This window comes from Besnoitia besnoiti (assembly GCF_002563875.1).
Source record: "Besnoitia besnoiti strain Bb-Ger1 chromosome Unknown contig00007, whole genome shotgun sequence".
In the NCBI taxonomy this organism is placed as follows: Eukaryota; Apicomplexa; class Conoidasida; order Eucoccidiorida; family Sarcocystidae; genus Besnoitia; species Besnoitia besnoiti.
Window position 1 is genome coordinate 2,943,413 of NW_021703915.1, and position 14,455 is coordinate 2,957,867.

The 14,455-nt window shown below is 59.6% G+C and overlaps 1 protein-coding gene across 1 annotated transcript; it reads right to left on the reverse strand.

Moving 5' to 3' along the window:
• Positions 1–1,411: 1,411 nt before the first annotated feature.
• On the reverse strand, positions 1,412–11,107 carry BESB_074200 (uncharacterized protein; the record flags this gene model as incomplete). The annotated part of the gene is made up of 1 exon (XM_029365793.1): positions 1,412–11,107. One exon carries the CDS (start codon positions 11,105–11,107, stop codon positions 1,412–1,414), a length of 9,696 nt encoding a protein of 3,231 aa, XP_029218277.1.
• Positions 11,108–14,455: the final 3,348 nt, after the last annotated feature.

A 14,455-nucleotide genomic window follows, 5' to 3' on the forward strand; every position in this document is an offset into this window, starting at 1 on the left:
AGGATGTCTCCTTTCTTCTTGCTCCCAGTCCCCGCGACAGCTGAATCGCCTCCTACCGAGGACGCGTCGCATGTCACGCTGCTTTTCTTTCACCTCATATACAGAGCTGCACGCCTATGTGTGCATGTGCGTCGCCGGCGCATGCGTGGTCTACGGCCGCATACAGGCGCGGACGTCGACGACCCTCGTTCTGCATGCACGCGCATACATGCGTACTCCGAGCCGGGTGACAAGTGTTTGGCGAAAGGCGCTTACGATTTAGCGCGTTTTCCTGACTGATAGTTGCGCAGTCGTGCGCGCCGAGACCTTCCCCGTCCTCTGCGAGGTGCAGGATTATCCGTGTTTTTCGGATGAGTCCATTGGTCCCTTGTCGCGTCGCGTATGCGGGACAAAAATACGCGTTCTCATTCTTGTCTCTGGTTTTTAATGAAGTCTCCTCACGGCGCCTTTTCAGGCCGCAGCGGAGATTGCCTGGCGCATCTCCGCCGTCTCGCCTCCTGCGAGCCGCGCGCTCAAGCTCTGCCGAATCCAGAATCTAAGTGTCCACAAGTAGGGCCGTGTATATATATATATATATATATATCTATGCATGCGTATAGGCGCATATATATATATGTATATATATACATTGAAATAGGCGTCTGAGTTTTGCGTTTCTTGCCTGTAAATTTACGAGCACCTGCAGCACCGTTCACGCACAGCCGCGGAAGTTCCACTCAGGTGTTGCCTCTGCGTGGTTGTCTTCAAAAAGCGTCGGGGGCCCTCATGATTAGCCTACACACGTCCATACATTGGCGCATATGTAGACCAATATATATATACAAATATACACATATTTATAGGCTTTTGCCTTGTTTATGTCTGCTTATATTGATCTAATAAATTGTAAATATAAATATTGACCTATGTAGAGAGAGTTACGCATAGACAGATGTGCTGATCCTCGAACAGACCCCCAGAAGCGTGTCAGGCATCGTCGGCTTTTTTGAGCGTCAACTACCACTTGGACTGGCTGCAAAGGAAGCCTTTTGGATGCTGTGCGATAGCATGTTTTTCTGAACTGCATGTCTGCCGCTGAGCTCAATGGACACGTGCGTGCTCACGACGCATGCGTCTAGTGCATTACTCGGTTGTGTGTCTGTGTTCTTCTTGCGGCTTCATGCTGGGATGCTGATGAAGGGGTTTGCGTGTTTCGTTGCCCTAGCCGCTCCGTGGGGCTGCGTCTGACGGCGAGCGAACAGGCTCCTTTTTGCACGCCCTCGGCAGGAGGAATCTCACACGTCTGTGAAATATCCTGTCGAGTGCATGGCGGCCTGCGAGGGAGGCGTGTGAGGCAACATGCGTGTCACGAGAATGAAATACGTTGGACGGATAGACAGCGTGATAACGCCGATTAAGGCGTCCACAGAGTTCATGTAGCCAGATATGCGTCTTTTAGAATGGACGACGCGAGCGCGGACGCGAGGCGTTTCACAGTCGGCGACACCCACGTCCCGGAAGCGGGGAGAGGAGACAATTTCTTCGGCGCCTGGCAGAGCGCACTGTGCGAGTCTCGCGCCGCACGAGGCAGTTCCTGAGAAGACAACGCGCTAGACGAGGATGCAGAGAGAGGAGGAGGCGGAAGGCAGGGGGAGTTGCGCGACGGCATTCCGGGGGCACCATCTCGCTGAGGCTCGTTCTCTCCCCTGCTGCGTCCTTCTCCGCTGCTCTCGACTCGCGGCTGCAGAGCCTGGGGTCTCTCCGCTGCGGCCTCGCTGTCCGCCACCCCGGCAGCCAGCGGCGAAACACTCGTGGACGCCGAAACGACATGCAAAGTCGAGAACGAAGGACAAGCAGAAATCAGTCCCTCGGGGGACGCCGGCGCATTCGAGGACGAAGACGAAGCACAAAACGGAGACGGCGCGCCAGCTGGCGCATCGAGAGGAAGCCGAGACATGGATGACGACGGACGAAAAACAGGAGAAGACGCAAATGCAGAAGAGGATAAAGAAGCAGAAGAGGAGGAAGTGGATGACGCGGGGAAAGGCGTAGTCGCCTTCACGGCAGGCGCTTGTGGAGAGATCGCGGTAAACAGGGGCGCTGCAGACGGGCTCGACAGAGAAAGAGGCCGAGTGCGCGAGAGAGAGGATGAAGACACGCAGCAAAGAGAGTGAGAGGAGGCAGCTTCAGGGCTCGCCGCGGAGAACGCGGGATGCCGAGGCGAAGTCCCCGCCGTGCCTGAGGCACCTGGCGAGACAGGCAAAGAAGGCGAAGGAATCGAGGAAGGCACGCAGGGCTGCGGAGGAGCGGCAGAGGCGATCGCAGGACAAGCCAGCAGCGGGATGTCGCAGACTGCCGCACAACAGTTCCCCCTTCCTGGCATAGACGCGCCCCAAGGAGACTCCGAAGTCCAGCCTCGCGAGCGGGCGGCGCAGGCACAGGACGGGCGCGTGCTGAAGGCAGGCCTGGCCTCGGCGGAGACGCCCGTCGGCGAATAGCCGACAGGACACGCGAGGGGAGCCGGGAGCGGAAACGAAGGCGAGCAACTGGGGCTAGCTCGCCGGCAGCAGAGAGACGGAGGAGGACTCGCGGGCGACGAAGAGTCCCCCTTTCGGATCCAGCTCTCGTCTTCCGAGCCTGGAGAGCAACGCGCGCGAGCCAACCGCGAGGAAGTCGCGAGGGACGAGCGCCGAGCTGCGCGCCTAACATCCGCCTCGGGAGAAGACGCGCACGAAGCGCCCGCCGGTCTCGCCGACGGAGAGGGGGACGGGGAGAGAGACGCCGCGGGCGCAGAGCCGAAAGTCGGGTAGAGGAGACGCGCGGCTGCGGGGCGAGGCGGCGGAAGAGGCGACGCACACGGGGGCGACGGCGAGAGGCGCGGCACAAGGTCGGACTGCGGCGCAGAGGGCTCCGTCCACGATGAAGGCAGAGTCTTCAACGACGAGGCAGGAAGCGAAGACGCGGACGACAGAGGCCAATGCGGCGCCGCCGGTGCGACGGATGGGGGGATGTGAGCCGGAGTGGTTTGTGCGCCATCCGCAGAAGAGTGGCGAGGGAGTCGAGCCGACCCGCGGATCGAGGTGGGCGCGGTCAGCGCGGCGTGAGACTCCGGCGGCGAGGCACACTGCGGAAGGAGTTGAGAAGCACACCTGGCAGACGAAAGCGGAGGAATCTGAGACGCATAGGGCGCGGCCCAAGTCGTAGGAAACGCACACTGAGGAGGAGAGGCAGCAAAGGAAGATGACGAGAAACAGGGGAAAGCTGCTGAGGCGACCACGACGCAAGCAGATTTCTCAGGCGATCGCTGTCTGCAAGGACTCAACCGTGTGGACGCTTCAGGACAAGACGGAGAGCTGCAGGCTTGCGACGCCATTGACCGGGGAGATGCGAGAGTCGCAGAACGTGTTTGGCGACGCAGAGGATAAGAAGGAGGCGGAGGAGGCACTTCTGGGGGGGTTGTATTCGACGAGGGAGCACAACGGGCCGTGTGCGCATTTCTGTCTGTCGCAGGATGGTACAGACCTCCATGGAAGAGGAAAGTTTCCCGCTCAACTTCTAGGCGTTTCAGCGCGTCTTCCAAGGCCATCTTCTGCGCGTAAAGGGCTGCCTTGGCTTCGGATTTCCACCTAGCGCCTTCGTCTTCGTCCCACGTTTTGCACATGAGGCCCTGCCTCGCGATGTTGCAGCTGATTCCTGCACATGCCGGAGTCCCGCCGCCAGGGTCCGCTTCTTGCGCGTGGCCGTCTCTCCATCCTTGTCGCTCTCGTTCTTCTCTCCGGTTCATTCGCGGATTGCAATTGCGCCTTTGTGTCCCACGTCGTGTTCCTTCTCGCGCCTGTCTATCTGTTACGACGCTTGCCTCCCTCCTACTCTCGTCCACCACCCTCAAACTCGCCTTTTCTCTCCTGCTGCTACTCGCCGCCCACGGACCGATTCTGCCCGCTTCGGCATTTTGGCGAGGCCTTCCTAGCGTCCGCCCCGCGTCCTCTCTGTTGTCTGTCTCTCTTCCATGATGGTCGCCTCTCTCGCCGCCGCACAGGCATCGTTTCGGCGCAGTCCAGTATCCTCCGAGCCCGTGCGTGTCGCTAGCTCTTGAGGCACGCGCAATACGCCCGTCCCGGGGCCTCTCTGTCATTCTCACCTCTTCCGCGAGTTCTCCCGTCTCTGCAACCCTGGTTCGCATCTCTGTGTCTAGAAGTCTCTCTGCAGCACCATCTTCTGCTGTGGGCATTCGGTCAGTTGCGCAGAGACTTCTCGTGTGCGCGTCACCTTCAGCTCCTCGCTCGCCCGTCGCGCCGGGGTCGTCTCGCTCTCGCTCCGCCGCGTTGCGAGGCGTCTCAGCGACAGTCGTCAGCGTCGGCAGCTCCAGCGACGGAGGAGAGTCGCGGCGGGAGGCGGATGCGCAGCCGAGCACTACCTTGCAGTCCCAGTCTAGGTCTTCGTCCTCAGCTGCTTCTCTCGCGCTTCGCTCTGCTTGTCCCGGTCCACGTGCCACCTTTCGGGTACTGACCGTCGCTGCCCAGCCTCCAGCGTCGCCGCGAGTCTTCTTCGCTGCAGACTCCGCGTCCCTGGAGGCACTCCCTGGCGGCGGCGCACTTCCGCACTGCGCGGCTCGGCCGGCGCCGCTTCTCTTCGAAAGGTGCTGCGTGCATCTCTTCTCCAGTTCGCGTTTTGCGTCGCCGCGGAGCACCGTGTGAGCGATCCGAGGCCGCTCGAGACAGGCTCGCGCGGGCCAGGAAATGGACTCAATTTCCTTTGCATTCCGCGCGATTTCCGCGCTGCCGGGGAGCGCGAGTACTGGCGGAAGGTGCGCCAAGTCGAGAAGCTGCGCAGAGCTCCCACACGGGCTGTCCAGCCACGACGACGGCGCGACTGAGAAGAGCGGAGGCAGGGGGCACATCTTCGCACTGGACGAATGCGGTAGAATGGCAGAGGAAGCAGGCAGAGATGGCGAGCGCCAAGACGCGAGCCGGGCGAGAGAACGCGAGGACGAAGCCTGGAACACGGGACAGAGAGGGCACGACGCGCACGCGCAAGAAGGCGAGGCATGTGAGGACGAAGGAGAAACGAGCGACGCCGGAAACGCCGTGCGATGATGTCCGCAGGATGACCAGGGATAAGAGGGCGAAATCGACGAAGCAGGTCGAAAGAGGGCCTCGTCCGCACCGCCAGCCGCAGACATGAAGGAACCACAGACGCGAGACGAAGGCGGCCTGAGCGGGGCGTGGCGACACTCAAGAGGTGGCTGCACTCCTCGTGTCGACTCATAGCCTGGGGCCGGCGGCCGTACAGCAGAGACGGCTTCTGCTCGCCGCGCAGCGCCCTCGTCCCGTGTGTCTCCGGCCTGCGCCAGAAAGCCTCGCTCGCGCGCTTTGGGCTCCAGACGAGGGCCTTCCCCTTCGCAGTGTGTATCGTCGCGCTTGCGGCAGCTCCGCCGTAACACTGTCGATAGCCCCGAGCGCGAGGCAGCGGAAGCGGAAGCAGAGCCTCCGAGGCGCTGAGGCGAGGGCGACTGAACCAGCGAAGGATCATCAGGACGCGAGGGAGACGAGGCGGCTTCAGTCAGGGGGGGCGCAGGCGCAGGCATCGCTGACGGCGAAGAGGAAGCCGGAGGCCGCGCGCTCTGTGCAGGCGCCGGCGTCGAGGCCTGCGGCGACTTGCGCGCCTCGGCAACGCCAGCGGCAGCAATGTCGCGGATCGCGGATTCCATTGAGGCGAGGAGGGGACCCAAGGCATCGCGAATACTCACCTTCCGTAAGGCTGGCTCGCGGCTTTCTGGGGGAGGAGACTCCGCGGGAGAAAGAGGCTCGTCGCTGTGTTCAGTTCCTCGCCCCCTCGGCACCGCGCTCTCGCCTTTCTCCCGACGGAGCGACCTGTTCCCCGGTGCTGGAGTCGGCGTCCTGCGGCACCCTATCGGTCGCTCAGTCTGCTCGGCATTGGGGGGATTCGTCGAGCTGCGGGAAGGAGAATATTGAAGCCAGAGTGATGACGATGGCGACGGAGGCAAGACGCTGTCTCTCGCGACTTTGTTGACGCGTGAAACGGCGCTGACCTGAGCCTCTTGTGGTTCGACCTCCACGGTCCATGCGAGAGGCGCTGCGTTGGTGTCGAGCGTGCGTCGTTCGTGTTCGTTTCCTTGCGTCTGCATCCACGAGTTGCTACTCTCTGTGCAGTTCCGCCGCCGTCGCCCCTGCGCCACCGGCGTCTGCCATCGCTCCGCCGCACGTGCCCAGGAATCGAACGCGCGCGGAGGACTGCCAGCGGTCCGGCCGCTTGCCCGCGTCCTGCCTTTGTTGTCTGCACTCACGGATTTCGGCTGCTTTCGATCTCCGGCTTCTTCTCGAGAACTCTCGCCTACACTGTCGCTCTCTCCCTGCGCGGCAGCGGGCAGTGTGCGGCCCCTTTCCTCGGTGCAGCTGCCAGGCGAACCGCGGCGTCCGCAGTGCGGGGCTGCATCCGCAGCGCCTGCACGCGATGCAGAACGAACTGAGCCACGAGGGGTTTCTTGCGGCGGATGCGCAGCGCAGCTCAATGTGGCGGGCGGCCCGGGCGCGCGCGGAGAGCGTGGGGGCAGACAAGCGGGTTTTCTGCGTCGCCAGCCAGCGAGCACTCCCCAGATCAGAAGGAGGCTTTGCTGAGCTTCGGTGAGCAGTTGCCGAACTAAATGTTCCTGTTCCTCCATGGCACGCGAAGTGGGTGAGTGGGTCTGAGCGCTCAGGCGTTCCCCCTCTTCACGCTGCAGGGTGCCCGGCGTCGCCTTTTGCATTGCCACAGCAGCCGCCGCATTTGTGTCAGGTTCTGCGCGCTCCGTGGCTTCCTCCTCGTCCGGTGGCGGCCCGCCTTTCCAGCCTAGCCCGTATGTCGCTCTGTGGGAATTGCGCTTCGTTGTGTCGCGCTCCTCGAAGAGCGGCCGCGGTGCCGATCCTTCACTTCTTACGCCTTCGACCTCCCTCTGTCGCCGCTGCGTGCCTGCGGGCGCAGCCTCAGCGCCGCCTCGGCACGAAGGCGGGCGAGACACTCGAGCCGACGGGGAGAAGGGCTGCGGCGCTGCAGAATGCAGCGAACCGAACGCAGCTTGACGCGAAGACCCCGCGGTGGCGGAGGCGCCAGAGCCCACGGCAGATGGCAGGAAAGACCGAGAACGCGACGCGGAGGCGGGAGCAGAAGACGCATACAATAATGACGGATGCGACGACGGCGGGCACGCCGTAGAGCACGACGAAAATCTCCGAGACAGAAGCGACAGTGACGCCCCTGGCCCCGACCCCGCTACTCTGCTGGTCTGGGCAGGCTGGTCGACCGCACGCGCTGCGCTTGAGGAAGGTCCTGCGTGCGGCGCGAGACTTGCTGGGTCGTCCGGAGGGTGGCGGCGCGCGAGCGGTGCGCCTGAAGTGCGGAATGTGCCTCTGGGTGAGTCCGCTTTCGCACGTGCTCTGCGAGGCCACCCGGACGACCTGCCGAAGCCTTGCGGAAGCTCCGCTGGCGGCTCCGGCTCCGCGCCGTGCAAGGAGACAGCCGAGCCAGGGGACGGCCGGAAAGAAAACGATGAAGACAATGAAGATGCCGCGCACACAGGGGCGCCGGAAGGACACGCGGACGCACTGTCGTTGGACACTCGGTGCCTGCGGGAAAGCAAGCGGGCGCGGGATGGGTCCTGTGAGGCTTCGCTGGCGGCTGCTGCGGCGGACGATGCAGTGGCGAGACCGGCCGGGAACGACGACGCACCTGCAGCCCCCGCGGATGCGGCCGCAGCTGAAGACGCAGAAGATGGAATGCATGGTGGGCAAGGCAATGGCCTCGATGGGGAGTTGCCAGATGACCCAACAAGCCCACATGAGGCATGAGAATGAGGCCGGCGAGGGGCGGCGACGTCAGCGGAGAACGGCTCCTGCGCCAAGGCGCCTGGAACGTTCTGCATGGAACTGCGGTCTGTATGAATGCCGAGCGAGTTCGCCGCCACGTTTGCGGGTGGCTGCGCCGCAGTATTCTCCGGAGAAGCAAGGCTCTGACTCATCGATCTCGCAGTGGGAGAGTGCCTAGTTTGCCTAGCTTCGTGTGGGTCATCGACGTCTCGCACTGTCCTCCAGCCGCGGTCTACGCACGCGACTGAGGCGCGGGACGGTGCTGCGTGAGGCGGTACGAAAGAGGGAGAAAACCGTGGGGATGAAGCAACTATCCGAGGCGCAGTGTCTGACGCTTGAACAATTGACGCCTTTGTACGTTTGCAGCTGCCCCCTTCGCGTTCACTTAACGCACAGGGGCGCGGCGCTTCAGGCGATAACGCCCCGCCAGCGGCGCGCACTCTACAAAGCTCGTTACTCGAACTCCTTGCGCGGCTCGCTTTTTCTCCCGCGCATGTGGTTTCGTTTGGGAATCGCTCGCTGCCTGGATTGCCACTTCCTCTTCTCTCCTCTCGATTCGAATTCGCTGTGCCTTCCTTCGTTTTCCGATGCCCTGCCGCCTCCCGCATGCCTCTGGGGCTATGCTTTCCACGCGTATCAGAACCTGAAACTGCGTGTCTTTCTTTCTTGATGCTCAACGACTTTGGAGTCCCTGTTTGCGTGCCCCATTCGCGCTGCAGCTTCGCATGTCGAACGCCTTTCCCCTTCCACTTCGTATTATCGGCGTTCGCTTTGTGCTCGACTTTCGCTGGTGGCGCCAGAGGGATCTGAGCTCGCAGACCGTTCTCCGCCGGCGGCGTGCGTTTCCTCTTCTCGCTGGCTGTTTTCAGGAGCGAAGAGTTTTCGTCTCGAAGGCACTCCACGGAGGAGCGTTTTCGAGGCGTTTGCGAAACTGACGGCGACGCAGGGCGATGACAAGGGACAGACGCTGGAGTCGAAGGCGCTCGCCGCGGCAGTACAGTTGGCGCATCAGCGCGACAGTGAGAAGCGGCAGGCACAGTCTGGTGAGGAGGCCGCGAGGGCGAAGAATGCGAGTCCCACTCAGGTTGGCTCGGCTCTCTGTTTGGTAGCAACGAAGCCCGTCTACGTGTCGCTCCCGGGTCTCGCGCCGGAAGCGATCTTTTCTGCGTGGCGGCCAACTGGGTGTTATCTTGTCGCTCAGCTGTGGTTGTCGCTCCCTGCTCGGGCTCTGCGCGTCTCTGCACGCCAGCGGTTCCCAAGAAGCCGACGGCTGGCATCCCACGCATGTCGTCTCTGCATGGCTGCGGAGTGTCCTCTTCCGCGCGTTTGGGCGGCGATGCGAACGAGAAAGCACAGCACGAGGTGGCGGGGGAGACGCGCGACCCCCGCCCTCCGCCATCGGCCGCTAAAGACCCCCGTTTCCCCGAAGCTTCGGGCAGCTGACCTCCTGCGTCGGCTGCGGGTCTTTCGCCCGCGGCACTCCGGCGCAGGCTGTCGTCGGCGGCCTCGGGCCTGGATCGCCACGTGCGGTTCCCACGTTTCTTCTCGCTGCATGGTCCCTCGCCCTTTCTGTCAAGGCAGCGTATCTTTGGAGGTGATCTGGAAGGCAAAGCAGCTATCCCGCGTTGGGTAGTTCCACCCGAGAGTGATCTTCTTCGTGTTCGCTTACTCCACCCGTTGATTCTCGCCTCCTTCTTCACCCCTCCCCGGCGCTGTGACCTCCTGGGCGACTCGCTTGTTTGCCTTGTGCGGGGTCCCTGTGGGGACGCTCGCTGTTCACGCGGTCCAATCATGTTCACGGTGGTCTTCCTTTTCTCTGCAGTTGGTTTGCATCCTTCGAGCCTCTTCTGTTTCTCTCTCCTCTCTGATGGAGTGTCGGCGTCCGACCGGAATCTGATCTGCATCTCAGGTGACAGATCACGGGGTCTCCGCCTGTCCCCTGCCCTCTTTCGGGACCGCGTGAGAGATCGCAACTCAGGCGCTGATTTGCCCTTCTTCACTGCGCCTCGCCGTCCTTTTTTCCCCCCTGGTGAGAGTGGAGAGGCAAACGAGGAAGGCGAGCCGCCAAGACGGGAGTGGCGAGCTGGGCAGAGGAGAATCGCGGCACGCGTCAGTGGGCTGGGAACCGGTGTTTCGCCAGTACGAAGGAGTATCGGCGAGCGCAGTTTGCTTGCTCGTCTCCACACGCAGGCATTGTTGGCGAAGCGAGTGTCCCTTGGTGACGCCGGAGACAGCGAGATACTTCGGCTTCGTCCCCGAAGTCGCTCGCTGCTCGCGCTTCGTCTCTGTTGCTTGGGCGGTCTCTGCAAGTCCACATCAAACGCGTCACTCCTTGCTGCCGGTCCGACGCTTTCGCTTGAGCTGTCCAGTGCGGATAAGGTGGAGTCGGCAGTGTGTGAGAAAACGTCTGGAAAGGAGAAGCGCAGAGGAATGAAGCCGAAATCCTGTCCGCTCTTCGCGGGCTGCGCGAGAGTCTGATTTCCATCCTTATGCCCTGCTTCGCGGGCTTCCCCTGTGTTCGTCCAACTCCCCTCCGCGTTCTGCGTTTGCCCGCAACCTCGTACATGCTGCACTCGTGGCCGCCCGAGGCGTGCGTCGTTGGCCCCTAGTCGTGCCCGTTGACTCCATCCAGGTTCACTTGAAGACCAAAAGTGTACGGACGGGAGCAGGGGCGCCTGCAATGGCGTTTGGAAGAAACCAGACGCCGGATCGTTCGGGCCATTCTTTCGGTTTATAGTGTGAGCTGCTGGTGGCGACAAAATGCTGTCTGGCGCGTCACACAACCTGTCGGTGCCTTCTCGTCCCAACGCATCTGGGCTTGAACCGGCGAGGTCTTCCAGGGGAAAGAAAGACCCTTCTCCATCATGTTGGCTGCGAACTGGGGTCGACCTTTTCGTAACGTCTCTAGGAACGCGGGAAATTGCAGAATTGGCCGCATATCGGGAGACACTCAGGGAGGGGCCGGCGTTCCCTTCGCGGCGGTGCCTCAGAGGGTCATTTTTTTTCCACTCTTGCTGCTGAGATGCACCGCCTCTGTTCAGGAGGGAGCGAACACGATCGAGCTGAGGTAAACACCATGACGGCAGTGTATTTGCTGCCGCCGTAATCGGAGAAGGAGTTTCTCGACTGTCAACAAGACAGTTAGATTCGGATGCCAAAACCGGTGTACAGACACTGCTCCCGAGCTCATGTAGAGGGAGTCTATCCACCGTAGGGCGAAAAAAAGGGGACCTGCGCCCTGATGCGTGTGCAAGGAAGACATTCATGGGCACGCTGAAGAGCTAGTTTCTTGTCTAGAAGATCGAACCATCTTTGTTTAACGTCTGCAGGGGCTGTGTTCTAAGGCGCGGCGGCGATGTCTATCCGCGCTGCGTGCCGCACTTCTGGTAAAAGCCAGGTGTAGGCTGCCTAACGGCGTTTCATTGCCCACGCGCGCCTGGACGGGCAGTGGTCCGGCTAGTGTCTACGAGAGCTGCACACATCTCTAGTTTTTTACCCTTCGAAGCAACCTCCACAGAAGTGCGGTGAAACCTTGCACGCGTACATACAGTTTTCAGTTTACGAAGCGACAGAGATAGTCTGTAGGGCGGGCGTCGCTCACGGAACTTTGCGGTTGAAGAATTTGCCAAACGCCAGATCATCCATGATTACGCGTTGCGAGATACAGAGCTTCAGGACACAATGAGTCAGCCAACTCTGGAGAGGCGTCTGATTCTGTTGACTCCACGATCATGCAACTGCGGTGCCACGACGGGCGCATCACGTCCTAGGATTGGTGATCCCAAAGGACACGTGAGCTCATTTGCAGCCGCATCCGTGTAGTTTCCTCAACGTAGCAATAATTCAAAGAGTATAGCATGCGGAGTCGTATATGTTTGCTGGTTGGTTAGCATGCATGAAAGTCCATGCTGGGGTGTATGTTTGTTTTGTCGTACCAAACAAAAATTTCACGACGGTCATGAAGGTGCCCTCCGTGGCAAAAGATAGAGGAAAAACCCCTTAGCCGAGGTACTGGCGTTCGACACATCGGATGATCGGATTCGTCTGTATTACAGTTGCCTTCCGTAGGCGTCCTTTTGCACGCACATGCACCGCCCCTCCCTCTGTGTGGATCGATTTTTGGGGCCGCCCCGCAACCGAGATGGTCATAAGCTTCGTGATCTACACGGAACCGCGGTTCGCGCAAGTCGCGGATCAGTGACTATTAAAAGACATAAAATAAGAGAACTGAGAAGGGTTGCATACCGGTGGCCACCGCATGGTGACGCGTGACGCCTTGCTTTCTGTATCATTGCCGCATCTAGACTAGTCTGCCCCTCATGACGAGTGCAACCTGGACACACGTCACACGAGGAATAACGTTTTCCGGAGAGAGGATACGGAAACGATCAGTAGCCAGTTTTGTCGAAGTCTGTTCGATGGGCACCCTGCGCCAGGCACATGGGTTGCTAGCTAGGACTCGAGGACAAAAGTAGTCCCCTGTACGGTAATAGTGGCATGCAGCTGGACTCACTCGTGGTTAGTCTTCACTTGCAGCACATTAGACCGAGCCGGGAGCACCACCAAGACAGCCTCCAAAAGAAAGTCGTGCAGTGCGTGTTCGAATCATAGACTTGAAATCACAACTCTGACGCGCAGGTGTCACCATTCGCAATTTCAGAAAAAGACGCAGCCTTGCAGCTACTCTATGGAGACCGAGTACCACACACACACACACACACACACACACACGTCTCCACTGATACCAGTAGTCTCTCGTTGTCGGTTTCCCACAGAGGTCGGCCTTCTTTTTCTCAGCCACAAGGAATGTGAAACACATCGACTCCTTTTATTGGCACCTTTTCGGGCAATACAGTCTTGTTGACTGTCATGCACGCGACCAGCCGTGCTGCCATAAAGCTAGAGGCATACGCGGTGGTTGTTTCCCGTTTCAGCCCTACGCTCTTTATCTGTACAGATATTCCTGACCCTGCCTAGGGTATACACGTCTCAAGGGCCCTGGGGAATAAGAGTATGAGGGCAGATGGGTAATTAGAACTTTGCGCCGCCTCTTAGCTGCTGTAAAGAATGTAAAGCATCCGCGTGCTTATCTAAAGGCACTGCTGGTACTCGCGGGCCCACCTTTGTTTCCCATCCTCTGCGCCACATGCGTTAGCACACTGCTCAGCTACGAGTGAGACTTATGGGCCTTTAAAGAAGGGCATCCACGCATGAACAATCTTGTGTTCTATGCTACAACTTATCGCTCCACTGTTTTCCCGTGTCCGCACAGCGATTCTTCTGCGGCTGCTCACGTTGGATCCCGTGCTAACCAAGTTGGCGGGAGGCATCTCCAATGTCCGGAGATTTCGTCAGCAATGCCCAAAACAGAGTCTTCACTGTCCGACTGGACAAGTGTCCCGCGGCATTCCTGCACCTATCGGATTCCGCGTGTCCTATATCCAAACATCCCCGCTGACATAGAACACTATGGAGCATCTGCAGAGAACATATTAAATGCATCACTTCGTTAGTCCCAAATGGATATCTCATGGCCTCGCGATAGCAACTCCTGTATGAAAGCGCAGGATTCGTAGACGGTGTAGATGCGGTTGGCATGCACCCATGGCACAGAAGTCATACGGAAGACAGCACCATTGGACATTCGCTCTGAACCCACACTTGCAACCTACAGTACACTCCCTTAAAAAATTGGCGATGGCCTCCAGCTATTTAAACAGCTGTAGGTCTTAACTAAGAAAACTGCGGGCACACCACTACGCTAGGCGATGCCAATTTTCCCCATATCTACGTCCGACTCCGTCGCATGTATTCGACATCGATGCTATTCAGATGCCGTTTGTCAAGGCGAAAATGCCAGCTTCTGTACGTAACATCCGGTGAACATCAGACTTTGAGATGTCCTCTACTGCGCGAAAGTAGATCGACAGCATCCTCCACACGAGGGCGTCCCACGGGGAGATCATACGCATGTTTTTTGGCAAGGCCGCTTAGTCGCCCTGACGTTCCCGGTATCACGTAGCTTTTTACCGCATTGCCGCTGGCTAGATCGATTACGTGAACCCAGCACAACTTCTCCTTGCCGTTTCGTGCAGCGGCGTGCTTGCTTGACTTGGGGCTACGATGCATATGTTTGAGCTATCACGCTTCCGTCACTTTCCTCTTTGACATACATAAGCCAAAAACGGTCATCTGGTCCCCGCCACGAGAGCAGTGTTACGCAGCTCTCTCGTGATACTAGGATTCTCAGCTACACTTCTCAAACATGGATCCCTGACAATTTTCAAGCCTAGGGGCTGACTCAACTTCTGGCGAGTTGTCGACGTCTGCGCGCCAGCTGTGAACCCTAAACCCTAATTACCAATGGGTATTTGCAAATGTGTTTTGGGCAGACACCCTGGCTCACTACGAACCGACACGGCAATGACTTTAACGCTGTATCGATGTGACTCGCGCAGCGATCGCTTTGCTAGTAGTTTACTCTGTCTGATATAGTGAGCCGCAGCCTGTTTCCCAAGCTTGCGCTCGTTTTAGCGTGTATATTCGTCATTCGTGCACGTGTAAGTGGCGTGGATGATTCATATTGCTGCACTGCAAAAAGCGATTGACCTGGT